This window comes from Agelaius phoeniceus, chromosome 17 (genome assembly GCF_051311805.1).
Source record: "Agelaius phoeniceus isolate bAgePho1 chromosome 17, bAgePho1.hap1, whole genome shotgun sequence".
NCBI lineage: Eukaryota > Metazoa > Chordata > Aves > Passeriformes > Icteridae > Agelaius > Agelaius phoeniceus.
In genome coordinates this window covers 3,985,738-4,002,231 of record NC_135281.1, presented here as the reverse complement: position 1 = coordinate 4,002,231, position 16,494 = coordinate 3,985,738, and the positions used below count along the sequence as shown (strand labels likewise).

General features: G+C 51.6%; 1 protein-coding gene across 2 annotated transcripts in view; it reads left to right on the top strand.

The window, feature by feature from the left end:
• Positions 1-275: 275 nt before the first annotated feature.
• Positions 276-16,494, top strand: part of TOX2 (TOX high mobility group box family member 2) — a 177,498-nt gene continuing 161,279 nt past the window's right edge. Inside the window, exon 1 of one of the 2 annotated variants that reach the window (XM_054644401.2) lies at positions 276-486. In XM_054644401.2, the coding sequence (XP_054500376.1) occupies positions 385-486 (102 nt within the window). In that variant the 5' untranslated portion in view covers positions 276-384. The remainder of the gene's footprint in view (positions 487-16,494) is intronic. The other variant, XM_054644400.2, reaches the window with a different exon arrangement.

Genomic DNA, 16,494 nt, shown 5'->3' with positions numbered 1-16,494 from the left:
AAACGAAGCTGCCGGGCCCCGTCCCGCGCCGGGAGCGGGCACACACACAGTGCGGGCTGCAGGGCACGGTAGGGTCCCCAGCGGGCAGCGGGCAGCGGCGGGCGGCTGCGGCAGCCTTGCCCTCAGCGGGCATGGAGCGCACGGGGCTGCTCCAGCGGCGCTGCCCGCGGTGCCCGAGCCCCCGGCGCTGGAGGAGCCGCCCGGCCCCGCCGCGAACAATAGCGGCCCCGGCGCGGGGCGGCGCGGAGCGGGGCGGGCCGGGGGCCGCCACCGCCCCCCCGCCCGCCCTCTCCCCGCCCTCTCCCCGCGCCACAGGCACCGCCGCCGCCGCAGCCGGGTCCATGCCCGCTGGAGCCCCCGCCTGCCGCCGCCCGCAGCCCCGGCATGGACGTTCGGTTCTACCCCTCCGCCCCGCCCGCCGTGGGCTCGCTGCCCGGAGCGGACCCCACTTGCCTGGGCCCGCTGGATTATTATCACTGCAACAAGGTACCGGGGGCAAGGGGGGTGCCCGGGCTCGGCGCGTCCCGCGCGGCTCCGCGGGGACGGGAACGGGGACGGCGACGGGGAATGGGGAAGGAAAGTGCCGGCGGCGCCGGCTCCTGCGGGAGGGAATTTTGAAAGTGGTCTGGAAGCGGAGCGGGGGGAGCCGTCGGGTGCCCGGGCCGCCCGCAGCGGGCGGGGGGAGCCCGAGCCCGGGCAATGCTCGGCGGGGCGGGCCGGGAGCGGAGCGCGGTGTCCGTGTGTCCGTGCGGTGTCCGTGTGTCCGTGCGGGGCTGGTTTAACCTCCTCCGCTCCGGGGTGTCCGTGCGGTGTCCGTGTGTCCGTGCGGTGTCCGTGCGTCCATGCGGGCTTGGTTTAACCTCCTCCGCTCCGGGAGCGCGGTGTCCGTGTGTCCGTGTGTCCGTGCGGTGTCCGTGCGGGGCTGGTTTAACCTCCTCCGCTCCGGGAGCGCTCGGCCCGGGGCGATGCGCACGGTGTGGTGGGGGGCTGTTGTTGCGGTTGTTGTCGGGTACTTTTTTCCTGTTGTTCTTGGCCGTGTTGTTGTTTTGCACCTTCTTCACGAGCCGCGGAGCCGCCGGGCCGGGTCGCGGCTCCTCCCGAGCGGGGTCCGGCCCCGTCCCTCGCGTCCCTCCCTCACCGCCGAGGGGACACCCAGCTCCGGGCTGGGGGTGTCCGTGTGCCCCCAGATCCCCCGCACGGTGGGGACACCTCCATCACTCACATTTCCCCCGCTCGCTGCAGCTGCGAGGCGAAGCAGCCTGCACTTGTAACGGGAGAGGGATGCGCAGGGGATATTTGAGAGCGCGGAGGTGCTCTAGGAAATTTCCCTCATCCTGGAGAAAGCCAAGCGAAGGGGATAGATGCTACTTCAGGGTTAAGGAGTTTTCAGCGAGCGTCGCCTTGCTCGCCGTGGGTAAACAGCGCTGATGTTTCAGCTACAAAGCCCTGGGATCCAGATCTCTTTGGAGGGAGGGGGATCATCCCAGACGTAATCCTTGCTGCTTTCTGGCCAAATTCGGGTAATTGCGTCGAAAAAAGTTAATAAAAGGAGAAAATGGTCTCCTGCGTCGGTACAGCAGCTCAGGATGCTCTCGGCTCACCTCGCTGTTGTGATACTTTGGGATCAAACTCTTAAAACACAGCAGAGGGAAATGCGTGCGGCTTCCCAGACGCGGCAAATTAATCTTAATGTATCAGGAGATGTATTTAACTGTTTCTCTGTCAGTGGGTTATTTATCTCTTTTTATTAAGTTGTAGCAAAGCGAATAGTTCTCGTTTATTTTGATATGCCGGATTATACTGAAAGGAAACAACTTTCGTTGTTTCCGCCTGTATCTGCGTACTGCTGCCTTCAAAGTGTTTTATTATCATTGCCCGTTGCTCTTAAAACACTAAATAAGCTTTTAAAATACTGACGAGAGCCGGATCACCTGGGAGCAGGACATTTGTCCTGCTGAAACACCCGCCCGTGGTGTGTGAGAGCAGAAACCTGGGATCATGTGAGCGTGAGCCGCTGGCAACTGCGGCTGCCCCCAGACCCCGCTGCCTTTCGGAACTCGCTTTTACCCAGAAGTTGTTGGATGCCAGCATGATTCACTTCGCCTTGCGGTGTTTTGTGCGGGAGCTGGGGCTGGTGACCGCGCTCGCAGTGTCCCAGCATTGGGGCTGCGTGGTGTCCGTGTCCCCCCGAGCCTTGGGGCGCGGGGCCCCTCGTCCTAAGCTCATCCGTGGCCTGAATCCCTGAGATTAGTCCCGGATTAGGCGCTGGCCATTGATCCGCGGCTCCGAGGCTGCGGGAATCGCCTCTCCTGCGGGTGCAGCGAGCGGGAGCGATGGGCGCTGCTGCTGCTGCTGCTGCTGGCTGTGCCCAGGGCGGATGGGACAGCGGAGGGGAGCGCCCCAGGTACTGACCACTGCCACCAGATGCTGCTGTTGTCACTGCTAGCGAGCATCTTAAGGCAGCGGCAGAAGAAAGGAAGTGACTTACCCTTTGCTGGGTGCTTTTTCCATCCCCCCCCCCCCTTCTTTTCTTTTCTGAGTTATCAAATGACATTTGCTTATGCACAGCCGTGCACGTTTGTCTGTGGCATGTGGCTGGGATGAAGGCAGGGATGGAACGGGCTGACTCAGTTTCCCTGGCAGACTGCAGGTACAGCGGCTGTAACTCCAGCACCAAACCGTGGCCCGGAGAGGGGCGGGAGGAGCTGGCTCCTGGTGCTTTTCCTTCGGATAACTCCAGGTGGGATCCGGCCGAGGATCACCAGCAGCGTGCTGTTCTCTCCTTCTCATGTTCTCTGCCATGGAGCAAGAGTTCTCCTGCTTCCTGGGATTCTCTGGGAAACTCCAGAACCTCACACCAATCCCAACCCCACTGCTCCTGGCCGGTGCTGGTGGCTCAGCCCAGGGCTGGGCTGTGTCAGTGTCTGCCTCAAAGCATTTCCACTTAAAACATCTCCAGAGGAGGGTAGGGTGGACTGGAAAAATCAGAATTCTCCCACTATGGCGTGCAGATATCCCAGATAAAATCCATCTCTGGGAAGGACCTGAGCAAGGAGCACTTACAGGCTCTTCGCTGTCCTCCTGCTTCGCTGAGTTCATGGAGATGCTCTAAAGCCCTTTGATTTAAAAGGCTTGTTTTGTTCAGGGTATTTTTGTTTGGTTTGGGTTTTTTTTCCCCCTTTATTTATTTATTTCTTTAGGGGGAGGCAGCAAAGCTGGGCTGTGCAGTGTCACTGTGCATAAATAACTCACTGAGAGCACGGCAGAGCTGCCTTAGCCCAGAGCAGCCTGAAATGTTAATGGAATTGTTTTGTGCACTTACTGGACATGATATTGTTACCAGGAGGTCTCCAGTCTCTCCTGCACGCTGCAGTCAGCCACAATTCCTCTTTGCAGATACGCAGGGGCCTATTGCACATCAGCATTTCCATTTCTGAAAGGACAAGGGATGTTTAGAGGGATAATGAAATGGGAGTGTGTGCTCAGCCCTGGCCTTCCCAGAAAGAGGGAATTTGCACCCTTCCTTTAACTGCTTCCACAGCATCCCTGTTTGCCCTGGAAGGGCTGGCCACTGGCAGGGATGGAGAGGGTGGTGAGGGGCTGGACACCCACAAGTGGATGATGAGAGCCCTCCTGCCCCATCAGGCAGGGTGAGGAGGAGCCCTCCCTGCTGCTGACTGTGTTTGGTGAGCCGTTCTGATGGATCAGGAGTACTGGTGGCACTGAAGCTGGGGAAAAGGGCTCCCTGTGTAAACCAGTCCCTGTCACTGGTGATCCTGCATGGAGCAGCCTGCCATGGCAGCTGGGGAGGGGAGCCAGCCCTTCCACACTTCCTGGTGCCCAGGGAGCTGCTGCTCACAGCCTGGTGCTCCTTGGCAGGGTTTTTAGGGCTGCAGAGTGCTCAGCCCAAGGAGTGGGGCTGATGAGGAGGCACCTGAGAGGACAAGCTGCAGTGAGCATTTCCCACTGTGGAGTTCTGCCACCCCATCCTGTGGGCTGGATCCAGGACCTGCTCCACCACTGGGGCAGTAGGAACACCTCTGGTGTCTGCTCAGTGTCCATGAGGGACTGGGGAGGTTCAGCTGAAAGTGTGAGGAGCCCTCATCCAAACTGTGACACCCATCCCTGCCATCAGCCACCTGAGCAACACTAAAGGAAACACCTCTGGTTTGGATTCCTTGATTCAGTTTGGGTCTAAATCCCTTTTCCTGTCCCCTCTGGCCATTTTCCTGGTTCCTGCTGCATTTCCCTTCCTGCTTGCTTGCCAGGAAAGCTTTCCCAGGGCTTTGAGCTGCTCGTGTGTGGTGCTGGTGTTTTGGGGAGAGCAGCGTGTTCCTGCACCACCTAAGGGGGTGTTGCTCCCTCCCACCCTCCAATTGCTTTGAGAAAATGTGGAGATTTTTCCCACTTGAGCTCTAGGGAGATTCTGCAGCTCTATTTCACAATAAGCAAACCACGGTACGGTAAAAAATGTGCATTTTAGTAACAGCGAGGCTCGTTCAGCTCTTAGCAGAGCTTTAGTGACAGGATCTGGTGTGCTGGCTGATACACCAGCATGAAAGGGGTTTTTTCTAGATCCTAAATTGTTTGTATGGATCTACAAAGCTCAGGAGGGAGTTTTTCCTTCTCAGCCCAAGCAAAATTGCCTTGGCAAGGGAGGCCTGTGACAGGAATCCTGCCAGAGCACGATACCCTGAGCTCTTTCATGCAGGGTGTGCAGGGATGCAGGAGGAGTGATCCTGCTCCCCAGGGGCATCTTTGGGGAGTGAATTATCATCTCTATTCTTCCTGCAGAAATAAATTTAAATACAAATTCTGCCTGCTTGCTTCTGGTGCTACAATGGTCAGACTGCGTTAGCACGATGCCCAATTTCCAGCCAGAGGAATTGATGGGGATTGATGAGGAGGAGGAGGAGGAGGACCCAGCCTGGGAATACCAAATCCACACTGCTGTGAGACCCTGGGAGTGCCTGTGGTCCTCAGGAATCCCCATGCTGGGGGCTCTGTTATTAACCCTGCAGGATTTCTGTAGGATTCATCAGCACCATCAAACCTTTTCCCAAATTTCCCTTGTAGGATCCTGTGGCTTTGCCTCTCCAAATACAGCCTCTCTCTTGCCTTTTGGGCTGATAAATTGACAAAAGCTATTTTACCAATACACCATTAAAATCTACTAGTCATGTGATGGGTATTAGTCTGCAACCAATGCTCTCTTCTTTTAAGAACCCTTCAGAAATGGGATCTGAGCTGGTACGAGCCTGAGTCGATGTAGCAAATGCATTTCTGTGAAATGTTCTGTTTTGACTTTTACAATAAATTGTACATTGCAGTGATAAACATGGTCCCTTTTTCCTTGTTCCAGCACTGCTTTGCCATTCTGGAAGATAAAATACATTTTTTTCCCTTCCTACTTCCGAAGCCAACTCTGTTTTGAAGTAGCATAAATCTTTCTTTGGAGATGGAGGATTTTGGATGCAGAACAAAGTCCAGCAGATTTTTAATTTGAGGCCCATTTCATTCTCATTTGGCAGGCAGCTCCTGTTGATTTGCAAATGTAGATTTTTTAAATTATTTTTTTCTTTTAGGCCCTGAATATTGGCAAGAGCTTCCTCTGAAAAGTGGTTGAGTTACTCAGTGGGACAACCCTGCCTTCTCCAGAGTGGCCTTTGATGGGCTGCACAGCAGAAAGTGTTTGAAGCTCCATTTTTTTTGCCTTGGGCTTTAAGTCAGGGATTGGAAGCTAAATAATGAATGTCTGTCCATTCATAGAAAATGTTGTTCTCTCTGCATGCACGGAGGGGAGGCTTTAATCTGGTTGTTTTGGGAACAATGGGAGATGTTTTGAAGACCAGTCTGATTTGTGTGTAACAACATGTTTGTTTGGGCTGCTTCTGAATAACCTTGTCAAGAACCTCATCCGTGGAAGTCCTTGTAGCAGAGGAGTCATCAAGAAACAAAATTTCAGGATCAGAACTGTACAGGTTTCTCTGATTTATTTATGATTCTTCAAATCTATGACTGTCCCCTGAATCAGTGTTCCAGAGCCTGTGGGTGTTACACCACCATAAGTGCAGAGGAAATCCATGATCAGCTCTGCCTTGGACCTCTGAGCCTGCAGCAGGCACCAGGATCAGTTTGTGCATCCATAACAGAGAAAACATCCTGTTAATAAACTCTATTTTATTGTACAGACCAGAGCACTCAATATTTTGGAGAGTGCATGGCTGATCCTCGTGCCAGGGCAGTGGGAGAGCACCTGGAACCCTGCAGAGCTCTTCCAGCTTTTCCTCCTCGTAGGGATGGGCACTGCCAGCTCCTTTCCTGGGGGTCGTTGTTAACATTGTGATTTTACTGCAGCATCTGCCAAAAAATCTCTGTTTTCATGCTGCCTTCACTTTGCATCTCCTTCCTGCTGGCTACAAGAGCAGGAGCTGAGGATGCTCCACCACCACACACTGGCCCCACTGGGAGGGGGGAGCATTTTCCCCTCGAGGTGCAATTTTCCCCTATTACCTTTGTACTCCTCTGTTGGTTTTTTTTTTTTTTACAAAATGAGCTCTAAATGCTTTTACCATAAGTTGGGTTATATCTGGCAGTATAAATGAAGCATATAATTGTGTTTTCCTAACAGCTCCACATTAAAAATAAGTTATTGTGTTGCTAATGTGTTTTTCCTGACAATTTTCCATCCGGTGAGTGTGAGGCTTCTGTCTGAACTGTCGTGTAGCAGCACCTCTGCCTCCTCTTGAGATCTTATTCAGTATTCCTCAAGTCAGGCTGAAGTGTTAGTGTGATTAGTGCTTTCAAACTATTAATTCCTAATTGGAGGTTTGAGCTCTAATGTTCCACCTTTGTGATTTTACACTCGTTTTAATATAATTAAATAATGCATAATGTATGTTCTATAATATTACACATAAATTATAGATGGCATATACTATATTCCATGGTGTACATAAATTATCTATTATCTAATATATGATAGAAATTATATTATGCATTATATATGATATATTATATCTAATTATAGTAATTGGGGATGCACAGCTCAGCTTCAGCAGGAAGAAATCTCTCAACAAAACTTACTGGAACAAGCACTGATCACACTACTCTTTAAAAAAATAATAATAAAAAGATAGAAAACAGCATTAAATCACCTGATTTTACAGCTGTATGACCAGATTTAAATATCTTAATTATCTGCCTTCTCCCCCACCTTTTCCTATTGTTTCCCTCTGGAGGTTTTGTTCTGATGGATGCCATTTCTTCCCTGAAAAATGGCCCTGGCTGCCGTGGTGCTGCAGGCAGAATCTCTGCCTTGTGCCACAGAACCTCTCCCCGCCTCCCCCATCTTTTGCATGGATTGCTTGACCTCTGCAGATATAATTAAATCTCTTCCTGACGACTGTGAGATTGCAGCTCGGCTCCGTGGGGAAGGGAACTGGGAGGGAAGTGTTAAACGGGGCCTGAGCCAGGAATTGCTCTTGTGGGGAGATTATTGGCTTGTGTTGGTGGCTGCACGTGGCTTCAGAGGAGCCTGATCTGCAGAAATCAGCCCAGCCTCGGTCCCAGGCAGCTTCTTGACCTCTAATTCTGGGCTGGACCTGGGCACAGGAGAGTTTTGCCAGTGTTTAAAATGTAGAAGATTTAATTTATTCTGTTGGTTTGAGGATTCACCCTCTTGCTCTCATGCTGCCTTTTTCCCCTAAATTTCTAAGGATCTCATGACTTAGCAGCTGATAGGAAAGGGGGGGTGACATTTTAAGGCCCAGGTGGCAGAACCTGCTGCCCCTCTGCTCTGAGCCTCTTCTCCCCATTCCCAAGGAGCATCATCTTCCCCAGCAGAGCCCCCCAGCCTGGAGGAAAGGTCTGGGGCAGCCCTGGCACTGTGGTGCTCAGGGGAGGAGGAGGACGAGCCCTGGCACGAGCCACCCTCCCCTCTGGTGGCATGCCACCATCCTCCCTGGCACCCAGGCTGTGTTTTCCCCCCAGCCCCATGGGTCCTGTCCCACCCCCCAGTGGCAAGGAGCCCTTTTTTTATCAGATTAGCTGGATCACATCAGCAGGTTTCTCTTCCCACAAAACCTGCTGGTGAGTCAGAGTTTCCATCCCCATCTGGGCTCCTCAGGGAGGCTCCATCCCCTTTCTTCCCAGCTGCCTGCATGTGCATGGTGGTGCTTTTCCTCTCCACTTTAGAAAAAACAATCACCTTCCTCTCCATCTCTGTTCTTGCCAGTGGCCAAGCTTGGGAGATAAGAGCTGTGTCATGGCTCTGCCTTTTATCCTCTCCAGGAACTGGCCAAGTTCTCCCTCTCCAGAAGCAGCAGCTCATTTCATTTCAGGGCCCCCCAGACATGTGGGGGGTTATTTTAGGAATAATTTGAGGCACTCTGAGCACTGAGTATCCATTGCAGGAGACCCAGGCCCCTGGAGAAGTGCAAGCAGAGCCTGGGCCATCTGAAAGGCTTCTCTCTTCCAAAGATGTGGATCTCCACATTCATAGCCATGAAGAAAGTTCCACCTTTCCAGCCAGGTTCACCCTTACTGTTTATTCCTGAACATCTCCCTCTCCCTGGGAAGGTGGTAGGGCTGTGCAGGCTCTTTAGGAGTTGTCAAGTTGCCTTTTGAAAACCCTCAAATGCAACAGTTGTAGTGTGAAGGATGGTGCTGGGAAGGGGAGGGGATTGTCATGGGGAGCTTGGCCTCGTGTGGAGCTGCTGGAGCTCAGCCCTGTTCCAGCAGTGCAGGCTGAGCTCCCTTCTCCCCTGAGAGCAAACCCTTGGCCAAGGATGAGCTTCCACCCCTTTATTCCACCCTCACCTCTCCTTTATGCAGAGGGGAAGATGCTCCCAGGGACCTCTGTGCTGCTGCTGAAGGCCCCCAACATGAGAAGGACCTGGAGCTGCTGGAATGAGTCCAGAGGAGTCCATGGAGACCCTCCAAGGGCTGGAGCCCCTCTGCTCTGGGACAGGCTGGGAATGCTGGGGGTGCTCACCTGGAGAGGAGAAGGATCCAGGGAGAGCTCAGAGCCCCTGGCAGGGCCTAAAGGGGCTCCAGGAGAGCTGGAGAGGGACTGGGGACAAGGGATGGAGGGACAGGACACAGGGAATGGCTCCCAGTGCCAGAGGGCAGGGCTGGATGGGAGATTGGGAATTGGGAATTGTTCCCTGTGAGGAACAATTGCTCCCTGGCAGTGCCCAAGGCCAGGCTGGACAGGGCTGGGAGCAGCCTGGGACAGTGGGAGGTGTCCCTGCCCATGGCATGAGATACAATCCAAACCATTCTGTGATGTTGCATCATTTACAGTTACTAAACCCTAACATTTTTATTTCTTTTTTGTCAATAAACAACAATTCCCTGTTTCTTTCCCATTCCCTGTTTCTTAGTTTTCTTGGGTGCTTCTTCAAACAGAGGGGTTTTATGCACTGAGCCATCTCAGAACGTTGTGCCTGCAGTGGAAGAATGATGTATTTTTAGGGAATTAGATCCATTGTCCCTACTGTCAGAAGAGGGGCAGTGTACCCTGGAGTCCTCAACAAAAAGAAGAGAAACTTTGACAGCATGAAAATGAAATGTATGAAAACCTTAGTGAGTTCTAGCTGAATTATCTTGATTTGTTTCAGCTTATGCAATGGCCCAAAAAAGTGTTAGAATATCATATAAAGAAGAAAAAGCAGAAATACTGGGGGAGGGGACACAAAGAACAGAAACTGGGGCTTGTAGCAATGGAAAATATTCCCCCCCATCAGATCCTGCCCTGTTTGTTCATGCTCAACCCAGGGAGGCAACTTTTCCCCTGCCACATTATCTTGTCTCTAAATAGCGTTCAAAGGAGAAGAAGAATGTGCTGTTAAAAATATCAAACTTTTGGGAATGGCTGGCAGACTTTAGCACTGATAAGCATTGTTGATTGAAGATCAAACAGCCCTGGAAGAAAAACCTTCCAGCAAGCACCGTGGGTCCAGCCCTGCAGCCAGACACTGAGGTCAGCCTTCAATCCAGGGATATTTAGGGACTGACACTGGAATTATGGTCTGGGCTCTCTACCCCAGACGGATGTTGGTGACACTGGGGTTTCAACTTGATCAATCTGTTCAAGCTGAGACCAGCATTTATTCCGTGCCAAGAGTTTGCATTAGTAGGTGGTAGCTTTATATATCAATTTTTTCCTTCATTTAAGATAAAGAGGGAAGGCTGCAGGTCATAATATGAACTGAAGACTGCTGGCATTTGTTTTTTAATTAATTGACAACCTGCATTTCTGTGTCAAGGTTGCAAATTAATAGTGGGTGGCCATCTGTTTGCAAAGCAGATAGTTCTGGCTGTGCCAAACATGTGGAATATTTAACCATTTGATTTAAATCAGACCAGAATGGTGGCTTTTTGAACACTCTATTAAGCTGGGTTTTCCATTTAAGAGCTGGGCTTTGAAGAGGTGAAAAGTATTGAAATGGTCTTTTTAGTTCATAAACTTGCAGGCCTTTAAGTGAGTTGTTTGGCATATTTGGCCTCTTTTTAGGAATAACAACATGGAGCTTCAATCATCTGTGGAAGTGGGGTACCAAATTTGTGTGAGAGCACCAAAGAAACAAATACATGTTAAAAATCATAAAGTAGCTCAGGCTGGAAAAGACCTCTGAAAGTGTATTTGAACTAATTTCAATAGCACCTTCTGGGATTGAGATGGCAGGAAAGAAAAATATCAATAGATTTTCTGCTTTAATACAGTGAGAGTCTCAGTGGTGGTGGCTGCAATCAAATGCTAAATAGAAAGTTTGCAATAAAAAGGGCTTTAGTTAGAATTAATAAAATGTGAAATGCCTTGTTCTTTGGAAAACATGAGGTATTGACTGAGATTTAGAATATGTCCTGGGAGCAGGGATCTGGACTGCAGGCTCTAGAGCTGACTCTGGCATCCTTTCCCTGCATGCATTAATATTATTCATTTATTTATTATATTTTTTTTTAATTTTATTTTTTGCCTGGAAAGGTCACAATGTGCCAGTTGGAGAGGAAATAAGTGAAAAGCTGGAATCAAGGGCAGCCTTGCACAAAATTATCACCCTCTTTTCCCACTCCTTCACCTTCCTGTGCTGTGCATGGCAGGGAGATGATCTTTAAGGTCCCTTCCAACCCAAACTGGATTCTAAACCAGGATCCCTGTATCACAGGCAAATCCAAGTTTATCATGGAAGCTTTCCTGATAAGTTTGATTTTAAGTCCTGCTATCCAGAAGCTGCATGTGAAGCCACAGGTAGTTCCCATTTCCAGGAAAGCACTACTGAATTCTCTGGGAAATGTGGATTTCAACATCCTCTTGTTTTGAGGAATTGTCTTAGCATGTTCTGAAGCTCAACTGGAGCTTCTCATTTTCCACCAGAGCTGGAAATCTTGGCTGGCTCAGGGGCAGGAAGAGCCTGGTGCTGGATGTGGGGCTGGAGCTTGTGTCACTGTCATTGTGCCACGAGCACGGGGACGGTGCCAGCTTGGAAGGGAGGCCCTGCTTGGCACAGAAAGGTCTGGAGAACAGGCTTGGCACACACACAGCAGGGAGGCTGCAGCACCCACAGGCTCCTGGAGAGCTGCTGGGGCTCTTCCCATCACTGGGATACCAGGCCATGGTCCCCAGAAGCTGTCAGATAGGGCTGGTGGCTGCTGTGCTGCTCTCTGGGTGAGGGCATGTGCTTCCAAAATCACAGAGATGAGGTGCTTGGGGGTGTGGTTTAATGCTGGCCATGGCAGGGCTGAGTTGGTGGTTGGACTCCATGATCTTGGAGGTGTTTTCCAACCTTTAGGATTCCCTCATTTTCTGGTGGGACATACAGTAGGACAGGGGCAAGCTGGGCCACATGAAACTCATGCCTTTGGCCATTGTGGAACCACTCTACAAGGCCAATAGGGCAATCCAGCCTTCTGGGGCTTTTCTGGATTTGGTTTGGGATTCTTGGGGCTGTCCCATGCCAGGCCAGGAGCTGGACTTTGATGATCCTTTTGTGTCACTTCCAGCTCAGAATATTCTGTGATGAACACAACCTCCCAGAGTGAAACCCAGCAGCACCAGGCCTAGTTGAGATAAAAATGAAGAAGTTTGTGTGACTGAAGGTCTCAGAGCGTGATGCAATGATGGAGCCAGGCTCTGCAGGATGGGTTGGCCACTGAGCTCCATGCCTTTGGGACCCTGCCTGGGCTCCTCTGAGCCCCAGAGTCAGTGGGAGCTGCTCACCCCTCACAGCCCTGGAGCCCCCTGAGGCTCAGCTTTCCCCTGGTCATGACTGAGTGTGGCAGGAATGACTGCAGCACCTTGGCAAAGCACAAAGATCGGTCCCACGGGGGTGGGAAGGAGGTGACAACAAAACTTGAATTCCCTGCTGATCTCAGCCACGATTCAGGCTCGGTTTCCCTCTGCAGAGGCTTCCCCTCTCCCTCTCTGCTGTCCAAGTGTTGCTTCTTTTGCATTTGTTATTTATTTTCTTCCTAGCCCGGGGGCTGCTGCGAGAGGTGTCTCTTTGCTCTGCCGGCTGTTCCTGATGCTTCCTTTTCTTTGCTAATACCAATTGTTCCTGCCAAAAGCTCTCACTGGTGTTATGTAAACCTCGAATCTCACACTAACACTCCCAGCTCCCATCGAGGGCTCCCAGAGGCGCTGCCTGGGATTCGCCCCCGCGCCAGCTCCGCTGCCACCAGCCCCGCGCTGTGCCAGGGGTCCCTGGGCTGCTGAGCCAGCTGGGTGGCACTGGCCATGACAACCTCAGCCCTCTGAGCCAGCTGTCACAGCTTTAGTGAGGGCAGGAAGAATATATTGGTATATTCCAATAGGTACTGCACCCACAAACAGCACCAGGGTGCTGTTTGTGGGTGCAGTACCTACTGGAATATACCAATATATTCTTTGGGATGTGCCTGAGCTTGTCTTGGCCCTTGGTGCTGAACCAAACAGTAGCAACTGGGGTGTTTCACCCCAGAGACACTTTTGGAAAATATTCCCCCCCATTGCCGAATGGTTCTTTTTTTACCTGCATAGTAAGTCATGATGTGGGAGATGATTCCGAATCCTGGGAGAATTAAGATCTAGACTTCAAAATGGCCAAAGAATCAGAAAAGGTGTTGGTATAGAACAGGGTCTCCTCCCCCTGCAGGGTTGAAGAATGTGGTGTTAAGGTTATGGTCTGTAAGGAGTATTGTGATTCCTGCAGGTGTGTGGTGTTTGACCCCACAGACACTTTTGGCTGCTGGGTGTGTGGTGTTTGACCCCACAGACACTTTTGGCTGCTGGGTGTGTGGTGTTTGACCCCACAGACACTTTTGGCTGCTGGGTGTGTGGTGTTTCACCCCACAGACACTTTTGGCTGCTGGGTGTGTGGTGTTTCACCCCACAGACACTTTTTCCTGGCTGGGTGCTGCAGTTGGCACATGGGGACAGGTCCAGGCCTGCAGGAGCTCTGGTGGTGCTGGGATGGAGCTTCCCCCCATAACAGGGGCTGCTCCTGGGGTTTCCCTCTGGCAGAGAAGCTTTGAGGCGATGGTGAAGGAAAGGAGTCGGTTCTGATGGAGGCTTTGGATCCAGAGCTTTATTCTGGCCCTCAGGCCTCTGAATGCAGCACCAGCTCCCACAGAACTCCCTGAGCCCGTGGCTGCTGCTCCTTTGAACCCCGGGGAGAGGGCAGGGAAGGGGCAGGGAGCCACCAAGCAGGGACAGGAGGGGAGGGACAAAGGGACAAAGGACACCTGGATGGCCCAGTGCCCCCAGGGGTAGAGGGCATCCTGTGACTCTGCCAATCACTCAATGCCCTTCTGGAATGCCAGGACTGACAGACAGTGCTGGGAGGGGTCAGGGAGGGAAAGGAGAGGAGACTGACACAGCTGGGAGGGAATTATCAGGGAGGGACCCGAGGTTCTGGGGTAAATCCTGAAATCACAACACAAGAGGTACCCATGGAGCAAAGCTGCATTTTGGGCACATTTTGCGTTTTTTGTAGTGGTATTGGCAGAGGCTGTGGGAGGGTTCTCCTACCCCTTGGTGCATCTCCACCCCACCCCTGCCCTCAATCCAGAGCAGAGCCTGCCTGAGCAGTCCCTGTGCTTGCTGGTGGGATTGGAGCTCCTGGAGCATCTTCATGGAGACACCGTGTTCCTCCAAGGCTGCTGGGTGGGCACCTCTTCTCCTCAGCCAGGTGGTGTTCTGTCCAAACCCATTAATAAAATACCTGGAAAGTGATATTAACAAAATCCTAATGAATTTCCAAGTGCTGCTTTATGTGATTTGGCAGCCAGGATTCTTTCAAAAAAGAAAAAAAATAAAAGAGAGAGAGAGAGAGCGCGAGAGATCCACCATTGCTGTGTGCCCAACCTCTTCCCCATCCACTCCACTGCTTTTGAGAGATTAAAAAGAGATTAAATCCTGCTGAGCTGGCAGGTGATGTTGATGAATGTTTGGAGGGGATTAGGGTAAATCCATTCCTCCTTGTGATTTAGCTCAAGATTTGAACTCATTGATAAAATTTGTCCAGGTTTTACCTCTGAAGCCTCCTTTGAGCCGGTGAAGGTGTAAATGAAGGCAGAGCTTGTTTTTGGAGCAAAAAGAATAATGAATTAGCCTTTGTAAGGCTGATGAAGGCTTAAGATTGCTGTGCATCTATAACTGATGCAGTGTCCAGTTAATCCTCACTGCCACAGAATTAGAGGATGCCCAGGTCTGTTCCTTGGCTGAGGGAGTGTGGCTTGAAGCTCCTGTTGCAGTGCAGCACAGCTGTGAGATGCTCTGCAACAACCAACCAGCCTGTGGAGGACACTGTTTCCATGTGGGACCCAAGTTCCCACCAAAAAATGCCATTTCTCAAACTAGGGATGGCATGGAATGGCACAGCTGTGGAATGGGGCTCAGGGGCTGCATCCAGCCAAAGCTGTCCTGGTGTTCTGGCACAGTTTGGGTTCTGTGGTGGAGGTAAAGAGGATGTTCTGGCAGCCTCCAGCAGCTCTTGGACCTTCTGGTCCTCCATGCATCCTACAGCACGGGAGCAGGGATGGTGGGACTCCAGAGGGTGTTCCTGCCTGGTGTCCCAGCCTCCAGAAGATGGTCCTCAGAGTGTCTTGGTTTGGAAAGCCAGGTGTCTGCTAAGGAGGGCAGGAGCCTCCCCTGAAATGGAGAATGTAAACCCTCCCCACCCCTCTGAATTCCTATACATTTTAAATTAAGGGGCTCTCAGGCAAAAATATGGGAGCAGGAAATAACAGTTCTTTGTTAGGGAAAAAAAAAAAAAGATAAAATAAACAATGCAGTGAACTAAACCAACAGTGCCAGAGTCAGAACCCAGCCTGACACCCTGTGGGTCAGGCTGTTGGCAGCAGAACCATTGGAATTGTGGCTCAGCCCTCCTGCAGTGCCAGGGCTGGTTCTGCTGGAGCAGGGATCCTGGAGAAAGGTGCAGTCTCTGCCTCTGAAGATCCAGGGCAAGAGGCAGCTGCTGTCCCTCTGGGCAATCCAGTGCAGAAGCTGTGCTGGTGTTCCAGAAGCTCCAGATTCTATCCAGGTAGGAATGCTTGGCTCCTCCCTCTGGGCTCACATCTGCCAATGGGATGCTGTAGTTCTTATCAGCCATGCAGGGACATTCAATGGCTGTTATCAGCAGGTGTCCCCCTGAGGGAGGAGTGATTGTGGTCACTCACAGAGAGAGATAAGGCGAACTGCCCACTTGACAAAGATAATCTGCCATACAGATGGTGATAGAACACATCCTGCCTTGCAATCAGGAGCACAGGGGAGCACTGAACCCTGCAGTGCTGCCATTGGGCTGGGGAGCAGTGCTGGCACTGGCAGCAGCAGCAGCCTGTGCTGGGTGTGGTGCTGGGGCTGCAGGAGAGGTTTCCACTTCCAAGGATGTACTCAGAGCAAGGCTCAGCATCAGCCTGAGTGACTGTGCTGGTGCTGGGAGGAACAATCCTCACTGCTCTGTGTTGCCCATGGGCAGATGAAGTCCCTGAGACACAGCAAGGTCTGCTGGGAGGGCAAGAGTGCAGTGATGGAGCCTCCAGCCTGGAGGAGCTTTAAAAGCAAGGCAGGGCATTGCTGCCAGAGCTCTGCACTGCCCGTGGCATCCAGGGCAAGGCACAGGGGGGAGAAGTTCTGGGCAGAGCCACTTGGGTGGTTTTGGGGAAGAGCTCCCACTGCTGCCCTCTGTGGAACCCTGCCACGAGACTGCTCATTCCAGAGGGCATGGCTTGGTCACCTCAGCATTCCATCCCCACTGTGTCAGCTCAGCTCTCAGTTTCCCTGCATGTGGTAACTTTGGGAGAGCTGTCACCCTGTTTTTTTAAGTTTTTAAAGTTTTTTTTAAGTTAAGTTTTTTAAAGTTTTTTTATGTTTACACTTTTATAACGAACTTTTTAATGCACTTTCTGTAAATAACTTATTGTTTTGCATTCTTTTATGGAAGAAGAGAAATTTGATGGACTGTTGGCTTGTCCAGTGTCATTGGGCAGGTAGCACTGTCATCCTCC